Source organism: Eptesicus fuscus, chromosome 12 (genome assembly GCF_027574615.1).
Source record: "Eptesicus fuscus isolate TK198812 chromosome 12, DD_ASM_mEF_20220401, whole genome shotgun sequence".
NCBI classification, from domain to species: domain Eukaryota; kingdom Metazoa; phylum Chordata; class Mammalia; order Chiroptera; family Vespertilionidae; genus Eptesicus; species Eptesicus fuscus.
The window spans coordinates 83,850,176-83,865,494 of record NC_072484.1 but is presented as its reverse complement, the minus strand read 5'-3'; the positions used below and the strand labels follow the sequence as shown (position 1 = coordinate 83,865,494).

General features: G+C 42.9%; 1 protein-coding gene and 1 non-coding gene across 2 annotated transcripts; both read right to left on the bottom strand.

The window, feature by feature from the left end:
• Positions 1-521: 521 nt before the first annotated feature.
• LOC114234042 (U4 spliceosomal RNA) lies at positions 522-663 on the bottom strand. Its single transcript, XR_003620239.2, has one exon. It is a non-coding gene; the product is annotated as a U4 spliceosomal RNA (small nuclear RNA).
• Positions 664-2,109: 1,446 nt separating this feature from the next.
• Positions 2,110-10,231, bottom strand: SKA1 (spindle and kinetochore associated complex subunit 1). The gene is made up of 6 exons (XM_008148287.3): positions 10,137-10,231; positions 8,222-8,346; positions 6,934-7,031; positions 5,394-5,531; positions 3,308-3,477; positions 2,110-2,464 (listed from the first exon to the last, which is right to left on the bottom strand). The coding sequence occupies exons 1-6, from the start codon at positions 10,222-10,224 to the stop codon at positions 2,316-2,318; spliced, it is 768 nt and encodes a 255-aa protein (XP_008146509.3). The 5' UTR covers positions 10,225-10,231; the 3' UTR covers positions 2,110-2,315.
• Positions 10,232-15,319: the final 5,088 nt, after the last annotated feature.

The following is a 15,319-nucleotide window of genomic DNA, read 5'->3' as shown; positions in this document are numbered from 1 at the left end:
CCAGGAAGATTCCTTAATATATTGAGTAATCTTTCTTTTATTTTGCCACTTGTATTATTAGATATATTTATGGAACAATGGTAATGGCTTATTAGGAGGTGGGAAGTTTCATAAAGAAATCATTTAATATTATGAAACAAAACTTCAAGCTATCACACAAAGTTCTATATAATGCATCATAATAATTTAATTATAACATTTACAAATTGTGAAACTTAAAACTTTATCTAATAAGCAAAATAAATTAGAAAACTAAAGATGATGGCTGAAAACAATTTTTATAAATGGTCCCTAATTATTTTATGAAAAGCTTCATTTTATTAACTAACTAGTAACTTAAATTTCAATATTTTTTGAAACTTAATACTTTACAGAGTCTTTACTTAAAAGATGAGATTTCCAGAGCATTTGAGATCTTGCTCTGCAGGATATCCTCAGTTTGGCTCAAATAAACTCTTACAAAAAGAAAGAAAAAATGAGATTTCCATGTAATTGTCAGAATTTATATATTTTTTATTCAGTCTCCATAGAGATTGTCAAAAATTGCCAATGCCAAATATATTTCAAGTCATCATGGCGGGGTTATTGGGAAAAGTTTTCAATTAGCAATAATCATGACTCAGATAAACCTCATTGGCTATGATACTACCACTGTGTAAAGCTTATCAGAATATTTTTTACAATTTTTTTATAATCTAGCCAGAGGAAATAGCTTTTATATTTAACATGAATATATTTCCCAGAAGTATCTGGGAGTGTTAGAATCATAGAATGTTAAAACTAGAAGGTCCTGAAAAAATTTTTGTTCAACCATCTCAATATGTATAGGAGGAAACCCGGGCACTTCCCAAGGGCACAAACTTTCAGTAAATGTGCACTCAGTAAATATTTACTTAGCGCCCTCTACTGGAAAGCTCTGTTAGACTGGCCAGGGACACAGCCTTGAATGAAAGTGGGGGAAAACTCCTAACCTCAGAGTCTATAATCTAGTGAGGGGAGAAAGAAATAAGTATGTGAAATACCTAACCCAACAGCTGGACAAATATGCTATGAAGGACAATTAAGCAGAACAGGGGAAGTGTTGCAGAAGAACATACGGTGGTCTGAGAAGGTCTCAATGATCAAAGGGCACTTGAAAAAAAACACACACACAAAAAAAAACAAAGGGCACTTGAGCAGCTACCCAGGATGAAAGGGGGTCACATGAGAAGATGAGGAGCTTTCTGGGCAGAGGCAACAGCCAGCCAAAGGTCTGAGGGAGACGCATCCTCGGCCTGTTCCAGAGACAGCATGGAGGCTGGAGTGGCTGGAGCAGAGCTGGGCAATGGAGATATCCCATTGGAGTTGGGCCCCTGAAGGGCCTTGCAGGCCTTTGTAAGGACTTGACTTTCACCATGTAAGAAATGGGGAGCTGTTGAAGGTTCTTGAGTAGCCGAGTGACCTACCATAACTTTGGTGGAGAGGAGACGGCAGGGAGACAAGAACAAACAGAGACCAGTTAAGAAGCTATGAATTAACCCAGAGGACAGGTGACAGTGTGGGACCAGGATGTAGATATGGAGCTTGTGAGAAAGGGTTACATTTTTGAAGGAAGAACCCAGGGGGAGTAAATGGCAGAGGTAGGGCAGGACCCAGGTTTCTGGTGCCTTTTTTTTTTTTCATACACCATGTTGCTGAATTAACTTCAAGGGAGTATTCCCAAGAAACAATGTGATTTCTGTGTTACAATTAAGGACTAGAGTTGCAGTTTTAGTATGCAGCTAAGCACAGCTCACACACTTGGTGAGACACTTTCTCTGCTACGAGGATCAGCCGGCCGAGCAGATGCGTAGTCATAGATGATGATGGGTAACTGTAAGTGCCAACCTGACGGGCCACAGGGTGCCCAGATTCAACATTATTTCTGGGTGTGTCTTGGAGGGTGAGGTTAGTATTTGCATCAGCGGGCTTTGTAAAGTGACTGCCCTCCCCAATGTGAGTGGGCCTCAGCCAATCCGCCTAGGACCAGACTAGAACAAAAGGTGAGGAAGGAGGAATCTGATCCTTTTCTCCTGCACAGAACAATGCTCCAACCAACTGAGCCACACCAGCCAGGATTATATGCTTTGCTTTATTTATTTACTTTTTAATATATTTTTTATTGTTGATAGTATTACAGATATCTCCCATTTTCCTAGATGCTTTATTTTAAAGAAGTTTTATTTGTATAAGAAACAAGAAAAGATAAATTACATATTTTTAAAAATTACATATAAGGACACTATAGGAATAGCCTCTATACCCTACTGTTGGCTGATTCAAAAGCTCAAAGGGCCTCAGGTTATAACGTATCGGGTGAGTCCTCCCCCTCGGACCTCTGACAGCCGCCGGCAGTGTCGTAAGATATTCAGTATAACATGAAACCTCTTGTCAACTTTCAAAGCTGTGAACTCCTTTATGTCAGCTTCCACTACAAAATAATGACCTGCAAATAAAGATATTAGCGCTAATTTTTATAAGGACAACTTTCAAGATGAGTCTTTGATGCATTACACTGTGATTATGAATGGCACTAATCATGTTTACTATCATTATCCAACCAAAGTGAGAAACGGTATTCTTGCTAAAATAACAATTATTCTTTCAACTGAAGTGGCATAATGTTTACTGTAGCATTTGAGTAACGTAGCCCTGCTTATTATATCACTAGCTATCTGTTGCTATCTTTTGAACAATTCACTTTTCAAGAGCTAATTTGAGATAGTGGGTAAGAGAATGAGACCCTCAGCAGCTCTATCAGTTGACTGGCTGATCTTGGACAAGTAACTCGGGCTCTCTTTGCCTGGGCTGCAAATGGAGTTAGTGGTGGCCCGTACCTCCTAAGGACGTGATGAGGACTGAAGCTCCCTCGGTATACCATCTGGCACACAGGAAGTGCTATATAAGCATGACCAACTGTTATGGTTACTATTCTAATTCTGGACACACTGGTTATAGTTCCATAATAAACTCTAAAGCAGTGTTTCTCAGACTCAGCACTACTGACATTCTGGGTGACATAATTCTTTTTTGTGGGAGCTGTCCTGTACGTTGGAGGGGTCTTTAGCAGCATCCCTGGTCTCTATCCACCAAATGCCAACCCAACCCCAGTTGTAGCAACCAAAAATGTCTCCAGAGATGGCCAAATGTCCCGTGGTGGGAAAATCGCCTCTGGTGGAGAACGGCCTCTCTAAATTTAGAATGTTCTAGAATTAGTTTTGTTTCTCATGATTTATTTACACTCCAAACAGATGGCAGGTATACATATACGTATATGCTGTCATTTTACCTTTGGTATCCTTTGTTTCTTCATCAATGAATCTGTGATAGAGATTTCTGGCCACAGAACTCATAGACTTTTTTGGCTGATGTAGGATCTTATATTTACTAACTACTGCCTTGTTGATTTCTTTAATAACATCATTAATTTGACAATAGGTTAAGCGGGATTTCATGTACCTGTAAATAAGTAGATGATTAATGTGTTTTTAAAGACTCATTATACAAAACATTTTCTTTGAAAAATGTTTATGATGTTATACTTAATCTTCTTATTTCTCTTATTCACCAAATAACCCCTTAGTTTAAAAATTAATACTCCACCATGACTATTTAATTTCCTTCTTTTATCTCTTTATGAAAGCATTTTCTAAAAACCCTTCTACTCCACACTTCTTCCCTATAGTTCAGCCAATGAGCAACAACAATCTAAAAAACTGAACAGCTCAAACAGAATTTCATGAAAACAAAGCTGTCAATAAAGGACAAGACTGAGTGACCAACCCCCCAAAGATTAAAGAGAAATGCCAGCCTCCTTACTGTCCCAGAATTATCAAACAGCCAGTATTTTTCAAGTGGCCAATAAGCATGTGAAAAGATGCTCAACATCGTATGTCATTAGGAAACTGAACATTAAAACGAGATACCACTGCACACCTATGAGAATTGCTAAAATAGAAAAAACTGACCAAGCTGATGCAGGTAAGGGTGTGAAGCACTGGTAACGCTCACTCATTGCTGGTGGGAATGCACAATGGCCCAGCCTCTTTGGAAGACAGTTTGGCAGTTTCTGACAAAGCTAAACATCCTCCTCCCATAGGATCTAGCAACCTCACTCTTAGAAATAACGGTTCAGTGAAATTTCTCTTAGGCAAGTCTATTCTGTAATTCCCCACTTCCTTGAGATAGAGGCCTAGGAGGAAAACATCTGGGACACAGAGCTATTTTACTTTCCTGAGAGCTGTCTATATCAGTTGTTTTTTTTTGTAATAATAAAAAGACAACCAATTATATATGTGAAATTAAATAAAATCTATAAGGAAATACTCTATCTTATCTGAGTAGAATTATAATCATTTTCGACAACAAATATTTTCTAACTACATCTATATTATAAAAACCCAGTGGCCCTAACGCCATAACAACCAAAGACCAGCACGGGTGGGTGGGACTGTGCACGTGGTGAAGCGTGCGCGGGTGGGTGGGGCTGCGAGTGTGGCAGGGCGAGCACGGGTGGGCGGGGCTGCGCAATTCCGTGTGCTGGGCTTCTAGTGTATTATAAAATAATAATGAAAAATGTAATGATATAAAGCCAAGAAGCAAAGTGAAGCCCTGGGATTATGAGAGTTTAAAAACACGATTCCCATAACTCAGTGGTCGGCAAACTCATTAGTCAACTAGAGCCAAATATCAACCGGACAACGACTGAAATTTCTTTTGAGAGCCAAATTTTTTAAACTTAAACTTCTTCTAACGCCACTTCTTCAAAATAGACTCACCCAGGCCGTGGTATTTTGTGGAAGAGCCACACTCAAGGGGCCAAAGAGCCGCATGTGGCTCGCGAGCCGCAGTTTGCCAACCACGGCCATAAACAGGTTTCCCACTGCCGTGGTCTGTCAAGTGCAAAGGAGACCTGCCTCTAGGCGAGGCATGTTGTGTTATTCACCCCTGTTTTCTCCCAGAGACCCAGGCCCAGAATAGAGCCCAGACTCAAGTTTAAATGTGTGGCATAAGTTAAGGGACAAATGGAAAAACAACGCTCTCCACTCTAACCTCAAATCTATACAACACACTTGCTTTAAAATCACAGCAAAACTGAGGCTATGTCTAAAATGTACGGGGATAAGTCTAAATCACAAAATGGTCCTGGAGAGGACGCGGCAATAAACTGACCCTTCGCTGAATTTCTACATGATTTTAAGCATTTTCGACAAGAGATTTCCTGCAGTTTCATAGTCCAATACAAAGCTGTTTTAGAAAAGATCAATATTTGAACACAGCATATTATGATGAATATAATTAAGCCTTGTGATTTAAACAATCATGTATGTTGATTATTAAAGAGTTGAACGTTAACATTTATTTTAAATACTTACGCAGGAATGCCATTAAACTCCTCAGAAGTTATAAATGGCATCTCTTTAATATTCCTTTGCTCTTTAGAGGGCTTCTTTGTGACTGCAGGTTCCTCAACTTTGACAGGTTCTTCAGAGTCAAGATCTGATACATTTCCACTACAGAAGAGAGATGCAGATTATAGGCAATCATCAGAACTGTATGCATACTGGGAAGAAATCGGTATCCAACACATGGTGCAGGGATTCCAGAATTCCAAAATTCACAGAATTCCAAAAACAAGAAGATGGGCAACAAAATAAACCTGATAGGAAGAATCAGGGCTGAAGAGGGATTCCGACCTCTTTATAACCTTCAATAACCAGTTTCTTAAGTGTGGTAGAAGCCAGATGTTAGCTGCTCTGGGAAGAGGAGGTACAAACAGACATTGGCAGTAAACAGAAATAGGACAGTAGTTGGAGGGGGAGCAGAGCTAAGTATTTTGTTCTTTTGGATGTTTTTAAGATGGGAAGCTCATTAAGGTTATTTCTACCCTAAGACAGGGGCTCTCAAGGGTCAGGGGAGATTCTGCCCCTCAGAGGACATCTGACAAGGTCTGGAGATACTTTTCATGGTCGCCACTGGTGGGGATGGGGGTGTGGAGGGGAACTGAGGTGCTACTGGTAAGTAGTTGGTAGAGTAAGGGATGCAACTAAACACCCTATTCTCACAACAAAGAAGGATCTGGCCTAAAATGACAAAATCTGCTCTAAGGGAAAGAAATGAGAAAAAGTCGAGGAAGAGATCCGAGAGGAGACTCACCCTTGGGAAAGAGGGGCAACCTTTCCTTGAGGGACGAGAAAGCTGGTGAAGACAGGGGAAATATGACTTCTGGTGTAAGTGACCAAAAATAAAACAAAACAGACAGCCACTAGCAAAACTGCAAGCACACAAAAAGGCAAAAAGACTTGAGGTGTTCGTTATAATCCTAGCTAATAAAGAGGGAATATGCTAATTGACCCTCATGCTATCGCAAAGATGGCAGCGCCCACAGCCAATAAGGAGGAAATATGCTAATTGACTGCCCCACCCTCAAAGATGGCAGCACCCACAGCCAATAAGGAGGAAATATGCTAATTGCTGCCCCACCCTCAAAGATGGCAGTGCCCACAGCCACAAGATGGCGGCACCCAGTCCCCTCAGCCCCGCCAAGGCAGCAGGCACATGGCAAGGCCAGGCCCACCCCGCGCACCTGCCTCCGGAGTCCCCCAGTCCCTTCAGCCCCCCAGCCACCCAGGGCTGGCCCGAGGTGCAGGCAAGCCTCAGATGGCGGCTGCCCAAGGCTCAGGTAACCAGGGCCGGGCCGAGGCTTGCATTGCCGGCAGTGGTAGCAGCAGAGGTGTGGTGTGGCATCGCCTTCCCCTGATCGCCAGGTCGCCTCCCACCCCTGAGGGCTCCTGGACTGTGAGAGGGGGCAGGCCGGGCTGAGGGATCGCCCCCTCCAGTGCATGAATTTTCATGTACTGGGCCTCTAGTAGTTTTATAAATACAGATGGCAAGAATAATTATGAATACACTTACGAGTTCTGGGTCACTGTTACTTGAGGCAAATGGGGAGGAATGTTTTCTTTGAGATGCTCCACATCTTTATAATCTTCTTCAAGAGATGCACAGAGTTCCTAAAATTCAAAAAGTGCTCATGAATAAGTGTCCGTCCTGCCTGTGTATTAAGATGTTACAGAGAGCATGAAAGACCATGGTGCACAATCATAAGAATTGTGAGTTTGCAGAACACAGAAGGGGTGAAAAAGCACTGAATGCAAGCAATATTTAAAAAAGAGCCGCCCTGGTCGGTGTGGCTCAGTGGATAGAGCATTGGCCTGTGGACTGAAGGGTTCTAGGTTTGATTCTGGTCAAGGGCCCATGCCCGGGTTGCGGGCTCGAGCCCCAGTTGGGGGTGTGTAGGAGGGAGCCAATCAATGATTCTCTTTCATCATTGATGTTTCTCTCTCTCCCTCTCCCTCTTCGAAATCAATAAAAATATATTAAAAAAAAAAAAAAAAAAAGAGTTGCCCTGGTTGGTGTGTCTCAGTTGGTTGAGTGTCATCCAATGCACCAAGAGGTTGCCGGTTCCGTTCCTGGTCAAGGGCACATGCCTGGGTTGCGGGCTTGACCCCTAGTAGGGGGTATGCAGGAGGCAGCCCGTCGATATTTCTCTACCCCTCCCTCTCCTAAAATCTCTCTAAAATCAATAAAAACATTTAAAAAAAAAAAAAAAAAAGAAAGAGTTCAGCATGACCCATTATTTTCCAAATGAGGACCCAGAGCTCCCAAGAGGTGAATGGCTTTCTCAGGGTGGCAGAGGTGCTGAGGGCAGGCTAAGAATCCACATCTCCTCCCAGGGCAGCTCCTTCCACCTCAGCCACCAGGACATCACTTGTTTAAATCAAACCTACCAACAATTACTGAGGAAACCTTACTGTTCAGTAAGGTTCAATTCCATTGGAACCAACGTGAGAAAAGGAATACCTGTGAAGCTCTGGAGTGCTTTATACTGAGAAAATAAAACGCAAAAAAAAAAAACTGTACCAGTAATAATTTACAAAGCTAGGACATAAAACTTACAGAACCCTTAAGAATTCCCGGTGATTAAGAAATTTGTACTTATTGCCTTTTTATTCTGTTGCTTCGCTAGAACTTGTATGCATATATGCATAACCCATGGACACAGACAATGGGGTGGTGAAGGCCTGAGGTGGGGGTGTGTGTGGGGGGAGGGGCTAGAAGAGGTCAGTGGGGGTGGGGGGACAGGAGACATATGTAATACTCTCAACAATAAAGATTTTTTTTAAATAAGGAAAAACATTACCTTGAGTGAATTGGTAGTTTGTTCTTGAAATTGAATTTCTATTTCCAATTTATTTAGAAGTTCATTTATTACCATGATCTCACCTCCTATTTTATTTAATATAGTCTTCGAGTTAGGGACTTGACCTATTAATAAACAAAGGTAAAGTGGAAAATAAAGTGTACAGAAAAACGACAGTGCACACGTACCCAACCGAACTTTCGGAACTGAGCTTTACCTCAGAGACATTTAGGGGTGCAGAAAGAGCTAGGTTTCAGGCCCTAGGACCTGTCTCCATGGATAATCTTAAGACCTCATTTCTAAGTACTGGCATGGAAAAAAAGGAAGGGAGAGGCAAGTACAGTGTCCCCTGAGTCTTTTGTTTCTGGCAAGTTCCTCCACGATAAAAGAAACAACTAGAGCCCTGGCTGGTTTTGCTCATTGGCCCAAGAACCGAAGGGTCACAGGTTCGATCCCCAACCCCAGTCAGGCTGGGAGGCGACAGGTGCATGTCTTTCTCTCCAGCCAATGTTTTGCTCTCTCTCCCCCCCCTCCTCCCACCCTCCCACTCTCCCTAAAAATCGAAGAAAAGAATATCCTCGGGTGGGGATTAAAAAAAACACAAACTAGAAATGCTAGATAAAATAAACACCCTCTACAGGCATAACTGACTTTCATGAGAATAAGGTAAATGCTCACAAACCAGGCAATGTATGTGAGATGCTACTGCAGGAGCCCTAATCTGGGGCGGGGGGAGGTAGGGGTGCAGAGGGACGCTGGAGAGAGTCTGTCAGTCTCAGCAAGCAAATATATTTAGTTTTAATGGGGATCGAGTCAACATTTTGGAACTTCAAAGCACAGGGTGTTGGCAGTGAGAATCCCAAATAAAGCCAGGACCCCTCTTCGTGGGATGTATCTTCAGTGAAAGTGTAAACCTAAAAATTCTAATCACTGGCCAGGGAGAAATAAGCTTATGTTTTGGTCCAGCGTTCAGGTGTGTGTGGGAGGTTAGGGAGAGTTTCCTTTCAGAATTTGTAGTAGAGGGTTGGGATATTTACACCAGCCACCTGATTAATGACCCCCAAGTGGAGAAAGTAACATAAAAAGTCCCAGACAGAAAGAAAGGCCTGAGTTTGTCAAGTAGCAAGCTCTCTTACTCCCAACCCCACCTCTCTAGCTTCATAGGTCTGAGGATGGGCAAACCAGCGTCTCCTCCTCTCTAGAAATAAAAGAAGTAACAAAAAACGGTTTTTTTTTCTTATAATCAGATCTTTCCATCTTCACTTCTACCAACCAAACACACATAAATAAAAGCATAATTTGACGATATCTGTAAGTTATGGAGGCAGTAGAGTGAAATGGCTAGAGCTCCAGGCCTGAAGTCAGAGAATTCAGAGCCTACCTCAAGATTATTGTAATGATAAGTGAGAAAAAGCATATTACATGGGCTTAGCATTGTGTCTGGAACCCAGTAAAGCTCTCAGTAGGAGCTAACTCCTCCTTCTCCTCCTCCTCACGAGATGCACTACATTATTCTACCTAATAGGGCAATGCTAATTGCATTTGACACTAGGTCCGTAACAACGAAATCAAATTAGTCAGTAAAGGCGAGTATTGATGTCTTTACTGAGATTAATTTCAGGGGATTAAATAGCTAGTTGGGCACACAGGTATTTCAAACGACTTTTAGTCACCTAAATTTTAAGGCCTTGTTTCCTGACTTGTAGTAATGGTAATAGTTGAGTAAATTCACTATTTTTGATAGTAGTGATCAGTAAATTACAGCAGCCGAAGTGCTTTTGAATCGCCATTTGAAACTTGACATCACCTTTGTTAAGATACATTCATTCTCTTAACCAGGCATAAGTTATCATTCAAAGGGGAAGAGCAATCAAAATGCATTGTGTACAAAGTCAGTGGAACCTATTCTACTTACCACAGTTCCTTAATGACAGAGATTTTTTAATATTGCCAATCTTTTCATTAATATGAGAGCATATTTGGTCCAGATCTGAAGAGGCCATCCTTCAAGCCCCTGAAGGAAGGACATACACAATTTCAAAAAACAAAAGCCAGACAAATTTCTGCTCACTTTCAAAATCCAAGAATGGTTCATATCCAGTAGGTCACATCCACTTGAAAATAAAGTACGAGATGTCAAGAACAATCTCTTTCAATTCTACAAAATTCAGTTTCTAACCAAAGTCCAGTACTGACTGGTCTTAGAGCCTCCTGTAGTCTAAACATCCCAACCAAGGTACAGGAAATAAGCCTGCATCATCTCTTAAGGATTTAGGGGGGCAGACACACATATATATAAAGACAACATTGCCGTTTTCTTTAAAAAACGCAAAATAAACACAAATTTTACGAAATAACACAGCAACTGCAAAGAAACGGGTGCAAGTAAACATTTCTCCCATGCTGGGGGGCCCGGGGCTTTCCTGTGTGGGGTCGGTAAGGAGGGGAGGAGGAAGGGACTCAGCTACTGTCACTCCCAGGTGGGTGAGGGCGTCCCAAGCACCCCCTCCAGGTACCCCAGCCAGCCCTCCGCCCGCCCCCCCCCCCCGGCGCGATCCCGCACCCCACACCCGTCCAAGCAATGCCTTCTGCCTGCTTCCGATGTCAGGATCCCCAGCTTCACGCGGGTCCGGGAGGAAAGGGCCCACTCCGGCCGAAAGGCGAGCCACTCAAACTCTGATCTCCGCCAGAAGCCAGGGATCGCCAGACGGGACTCTGGGAGAGAAACAAATTGCCCGCCAGACCCGGAGCCGCGCAGGCGCACAACAGGCGCTTGCGGACCGCCCTGCACAGCTGGGGCGTTGGGCGGGGCCACAGCTAGGGCACGGGGCGGGGCCAAAGCTGGGGCGTTGGGCGGGGCCACAGCTAGGGCACGGGGCGGGGCCAAAGCTGGGGCGTTGGGCGGGGCCACAGCTAGGGCACGGGGCGGGCGTGGTTGGGCGGGGAGAAGGCGGGGCTTTGTCGGCTTTGTGGCTAAAGGCTACCAGGACCTTTGCTCCTCCCACGCCACGCCGCCACCGGTGCTCACAGCCAGTCAACTAAAGCTGGTCGCCATTCAGCCAGGAGCCTAGCACTCCGAGGTGGAACAGTAGGTCTCCAAATTGGAATCACCAGGGGCAGCTTTTGCAAATTCCAATGCCTAGGCTGTACCCCATGGCAATGAAATCAGACACTCTGGAAGTGGGGTTCAAGTCTTAATATATTTAAAACAACCCCACATAATTCCAGGAAGCAGCCAGGTTTGTGAGCTCAGGACCTGACTTGGGGGAGTGTACAGCCTCTGTAAGGGCAAATGCCAATTTACAATAAGAAAACGTTTAATTCTCCCTGTTGACAAAAGGGGAAAGCATCCCAGAGCGGGTGTAGCACCTCCACAGTCAGGAAATATCCAGGTTCCTTTCATCTTTTGGCGCCACTGTTCGAAGCACCAATGGATTCTGGCCTTCAGGTTGCCTGTGGTGCAGGCGACCCTGCGGTTCCTTCCTCGGGTGTTAGTACCAGGCAGCAGGAAAGAGGAAGAGGCCAGGGTAACAAGCTCACTTACCAGCTGAGCCAGGGCCTTTAAAGCTTTTTCCTGGAAGCCACACCCAGTGGTTTCTATCTGCTTTTCACCGGTCACTCACATCTATTAAAGAGACCAAAAATAAAATCATTTTTAAAAATTAATTTGGACAGTTAACAGCATCCTCAACAATATAGGGGTTCCGTTTGTAAGGGAAAATGAGAGTAGATTCGGGGTGGGAAATAGCAGCCTTGGCCATTTCTACTTATTCCTTTTTTTTTTTTTTTAATCCTCACCCAAGGATATTTTTCCATTGATTTCTAGAGAGTGAAAGGGAAGGAGGGGGGGGGGAGGAGGGAGAGAGAGAGAAGCATCGATTTGAGAGAGATACATCAATTGGTTGTGCCCCTGTTGAACCTGCAACCCAGATACATGCTCTTGATAGGGAATCCCACCTGTGACCCTGCTGTGCTCTGGCTGATGCTCTAACCATTGGATACACCGACCAAGGCTCTACTTTCTATTTTTAAAAAAATCTTTTAAAAAATATTTTATTATTGAAAAAAAATATTTTATTATGAAAATCAAACAGTAGAAAGGGTATAATGAACCCTCCATGCCCAACCCATCACCCAGTTTCAGCTATTTAATTATTGCAAATCTTGCTTCATCTATACTTTCTTTTCTCCCATTCCTTGCCTACTGGAATATTTTGAAGCAAATCTCAAGCATTTTTTTACCCAAAAATGTTTCCATAATTATCTCCTAAAATAGACACTTTAAAATGACCATATTAGTATTTTTACAGGTAAATATTTTATCAGTTATCTCTGAATAACAAATATCCAATGTTCAGTTTCCCCTGATTGTATTAAGACTGTTTCTTTTTAAAACTGTTCCTTTTTTTAAATTAGAAGCCAAACAAGATTTAAACTTTGTTATTTGGTTGATACATTTTTTTAAATCTCTTAATCTCCTCACACATACTTATTTAAGCTGTTTTTGTCTTTTTGAGGGACAAAGCCTTTTATTATAAGACTGAATATAAGGCTTAAAATGTCAATATTCTAGGAAAGATAATATAGTAGTAGAAATTCACTGTGTTGGGTCAATAATCACTATAAGATTATTTCCCATAAGAAAATAAACAGGAAGAAGAAAGTATCAAGGCACTAAGTACAATGTCACCCCAATAAACTCAATAAAAAAAATATGTGAGGCAAAAACTGATACATATGAAAGAAAAATAGACAAATCCAATATAAAAGTTTGAGACTATAACCAAATCAAAGATGTACCTAGAACACTGTATACTAGTTGTCTTCTTCAAACTTGATAAAACAGATATTCACTTTATGGAAATGCTGGTTGGAGGACTCCCTTGCCACTGGGCACTAGATGGCAGGGCGGCACCATTCTTGAGAGCACCAGCAAAACAAATTGCAAATTCAGGAATATGTGGCCACAGGTAGGAGGGAAGTCCACCTGCTCTAAAGGTTGTGAAGCAAAATTTCACTATCTTCTTTGTTGGCACTTGCTTTTTATTGTTATTAAAGGAGAACATATTTTTAATTGAAGCTTTGAACAACACAGAAAAGTTATAAAGAAAAAAATGGAGCCCTAACCGGTTTGGCTCAGTGGATAGAGCGTCGGCCTGTGGACTCAAGGGTCCCAGGTTCGATTCTGGTCAAGAAGGGCATTTTCACCGGTCACTCACATCTACAAAAGAGACCGAAAAAATCATTTTTAAAAATTAATTTGGACAGTTAACAGCATCCTCAACAATATAGGGGTTTCGTTTGTAAGGGAAAATGATTTTTTCCCTTGGTTGCGGGCACATCCCCAGTAGTACCCAGTCCTCTGGTACATGCCTTCTGCCTCCTCCCATCCCAGCATTGCCCTACCTCATTCAACCCAAATCTAGGCATGTATAAGTGCTCCTGAGCCCGAAATCTCACACCAACTTCTGGTGCTGACTTGCAGACTATCACAATGTAAGTTAATGGATTTAATACTTGATATGATAGAAAGATTCTTAGATTTTAAAACAAACAAATAAACCACAGTTCAACTATACACAGTTTCAGACACAACCAAATATATAAAAAGGTAAAGGACAGGCTACATATGGACCACATTATCCTCTCAGCCTCAACTCCAGCTGAAATATAACGCCTTTAAGTCCAAAAATTGTCTTGGACTTTGATTTCAAAGATAAAATAAATATATTTAGAAATGGACATCTTCAGATTTCCAGGGGCAAACCTAGAAATGCTGAACCCCCTTTTATCCTGCCTCCTACTCTTAGAGAACAGGCAGTCACCCTCCCCTTAAAGACTAATCTCTCCACTTTTTCCATGACTTTGATCATTAAATTCTGCCCTTTGTTTACTGTGTGATTAAATTCTTCTCCCCCAGGCTTTTAAAAAATAAACCTTCCAGCTCTGACCAGCCAATTGATAAGTAATCCTATATAATAAAAGGCTAATATGCAAATAGACCCAAGTGGAATGACCCGTTGCTATGACACACACTGACCACCAGGGGGCAGATGCTCAACACAGGAGCTGCCCCCCTAGTGGTCAGTGTGCTCCCACAGGGGGAGTGCTGCTCAGCCAGAAGCCAGGCTCATGACCGATGAGCACAGCGGCAGTGGCGGGAGCCTCTCCCACCTCCTCAGCAGCGCTAAGGATGTCCGGCTGACGGCTTAGGCCCGCTCCCTGAGGGCATTCCCTGAGGGCTCCCAGACTGTGAGAGGGTGCAGGGCCAAGCTGAGGGACCCCCCCACACACACACCAAGTGCACAATTTTGTGCATGAGGTCTCTAGTTTAATACAATTAAACATCTCTGACTTTAATCCATTTGCTTCTAGCACTGTTTCCAGTGAACATTTTTTCTGGTGTCTGCTTTTGGTTCTCAGTAAAGCCTCTTGGTGAATTTCCTAGCAACACTACCTGCAGCTAGGAGAATATGTCCCTCAGTGGGATCAGGATGGTGCAATACAGCATCCACTACATCTGCACCTTTCATCGACAAAGGTTGATACATTTTGTATCAACCTTTATGTTGATATGTGGAGGATACATACTATTTATCCTCCACAATGAAATATCTGGATTGTCTGGTCCACTATCTGTTGTGCTCTTTAAGCTTTGCCCAGCTCCTGGTCCTGCACTTCCTCCTGGCTGAGCAGGACTCAAGGTTTCTGTGACAAAAGGGTATTCATGGTTCCCTGGCACCTTCCAAGGAAAGCCCAGGTTCCTTGGCATGACATCCTAGTCCACCGTTGTCCTGGCTCCTGCCTACCGCACCAGCCTCAGCAACCAGCCCCTTTCACCTGGCAGTTAACCCTCAGCAACATAGCTGTTAGTGGTGGCTGCCACTTCTGTGTGCCTGCCAGCCCCGCCCTGCCAGTACATCCTGCAGTTCATGATGTTGTTCTGTCTAGAATATCCTTCAGCTCACAGTCCCTTTTTGTCCTCTCTGAATAATTCCAAATCAACATTCAAAATTTAGTTCAATGATTCCCTCTGCAGGCAACTTTCCTTGATCCCTTTTGACTGGGTCAGATTTGTGTGAAATTTGTATTCCTGTC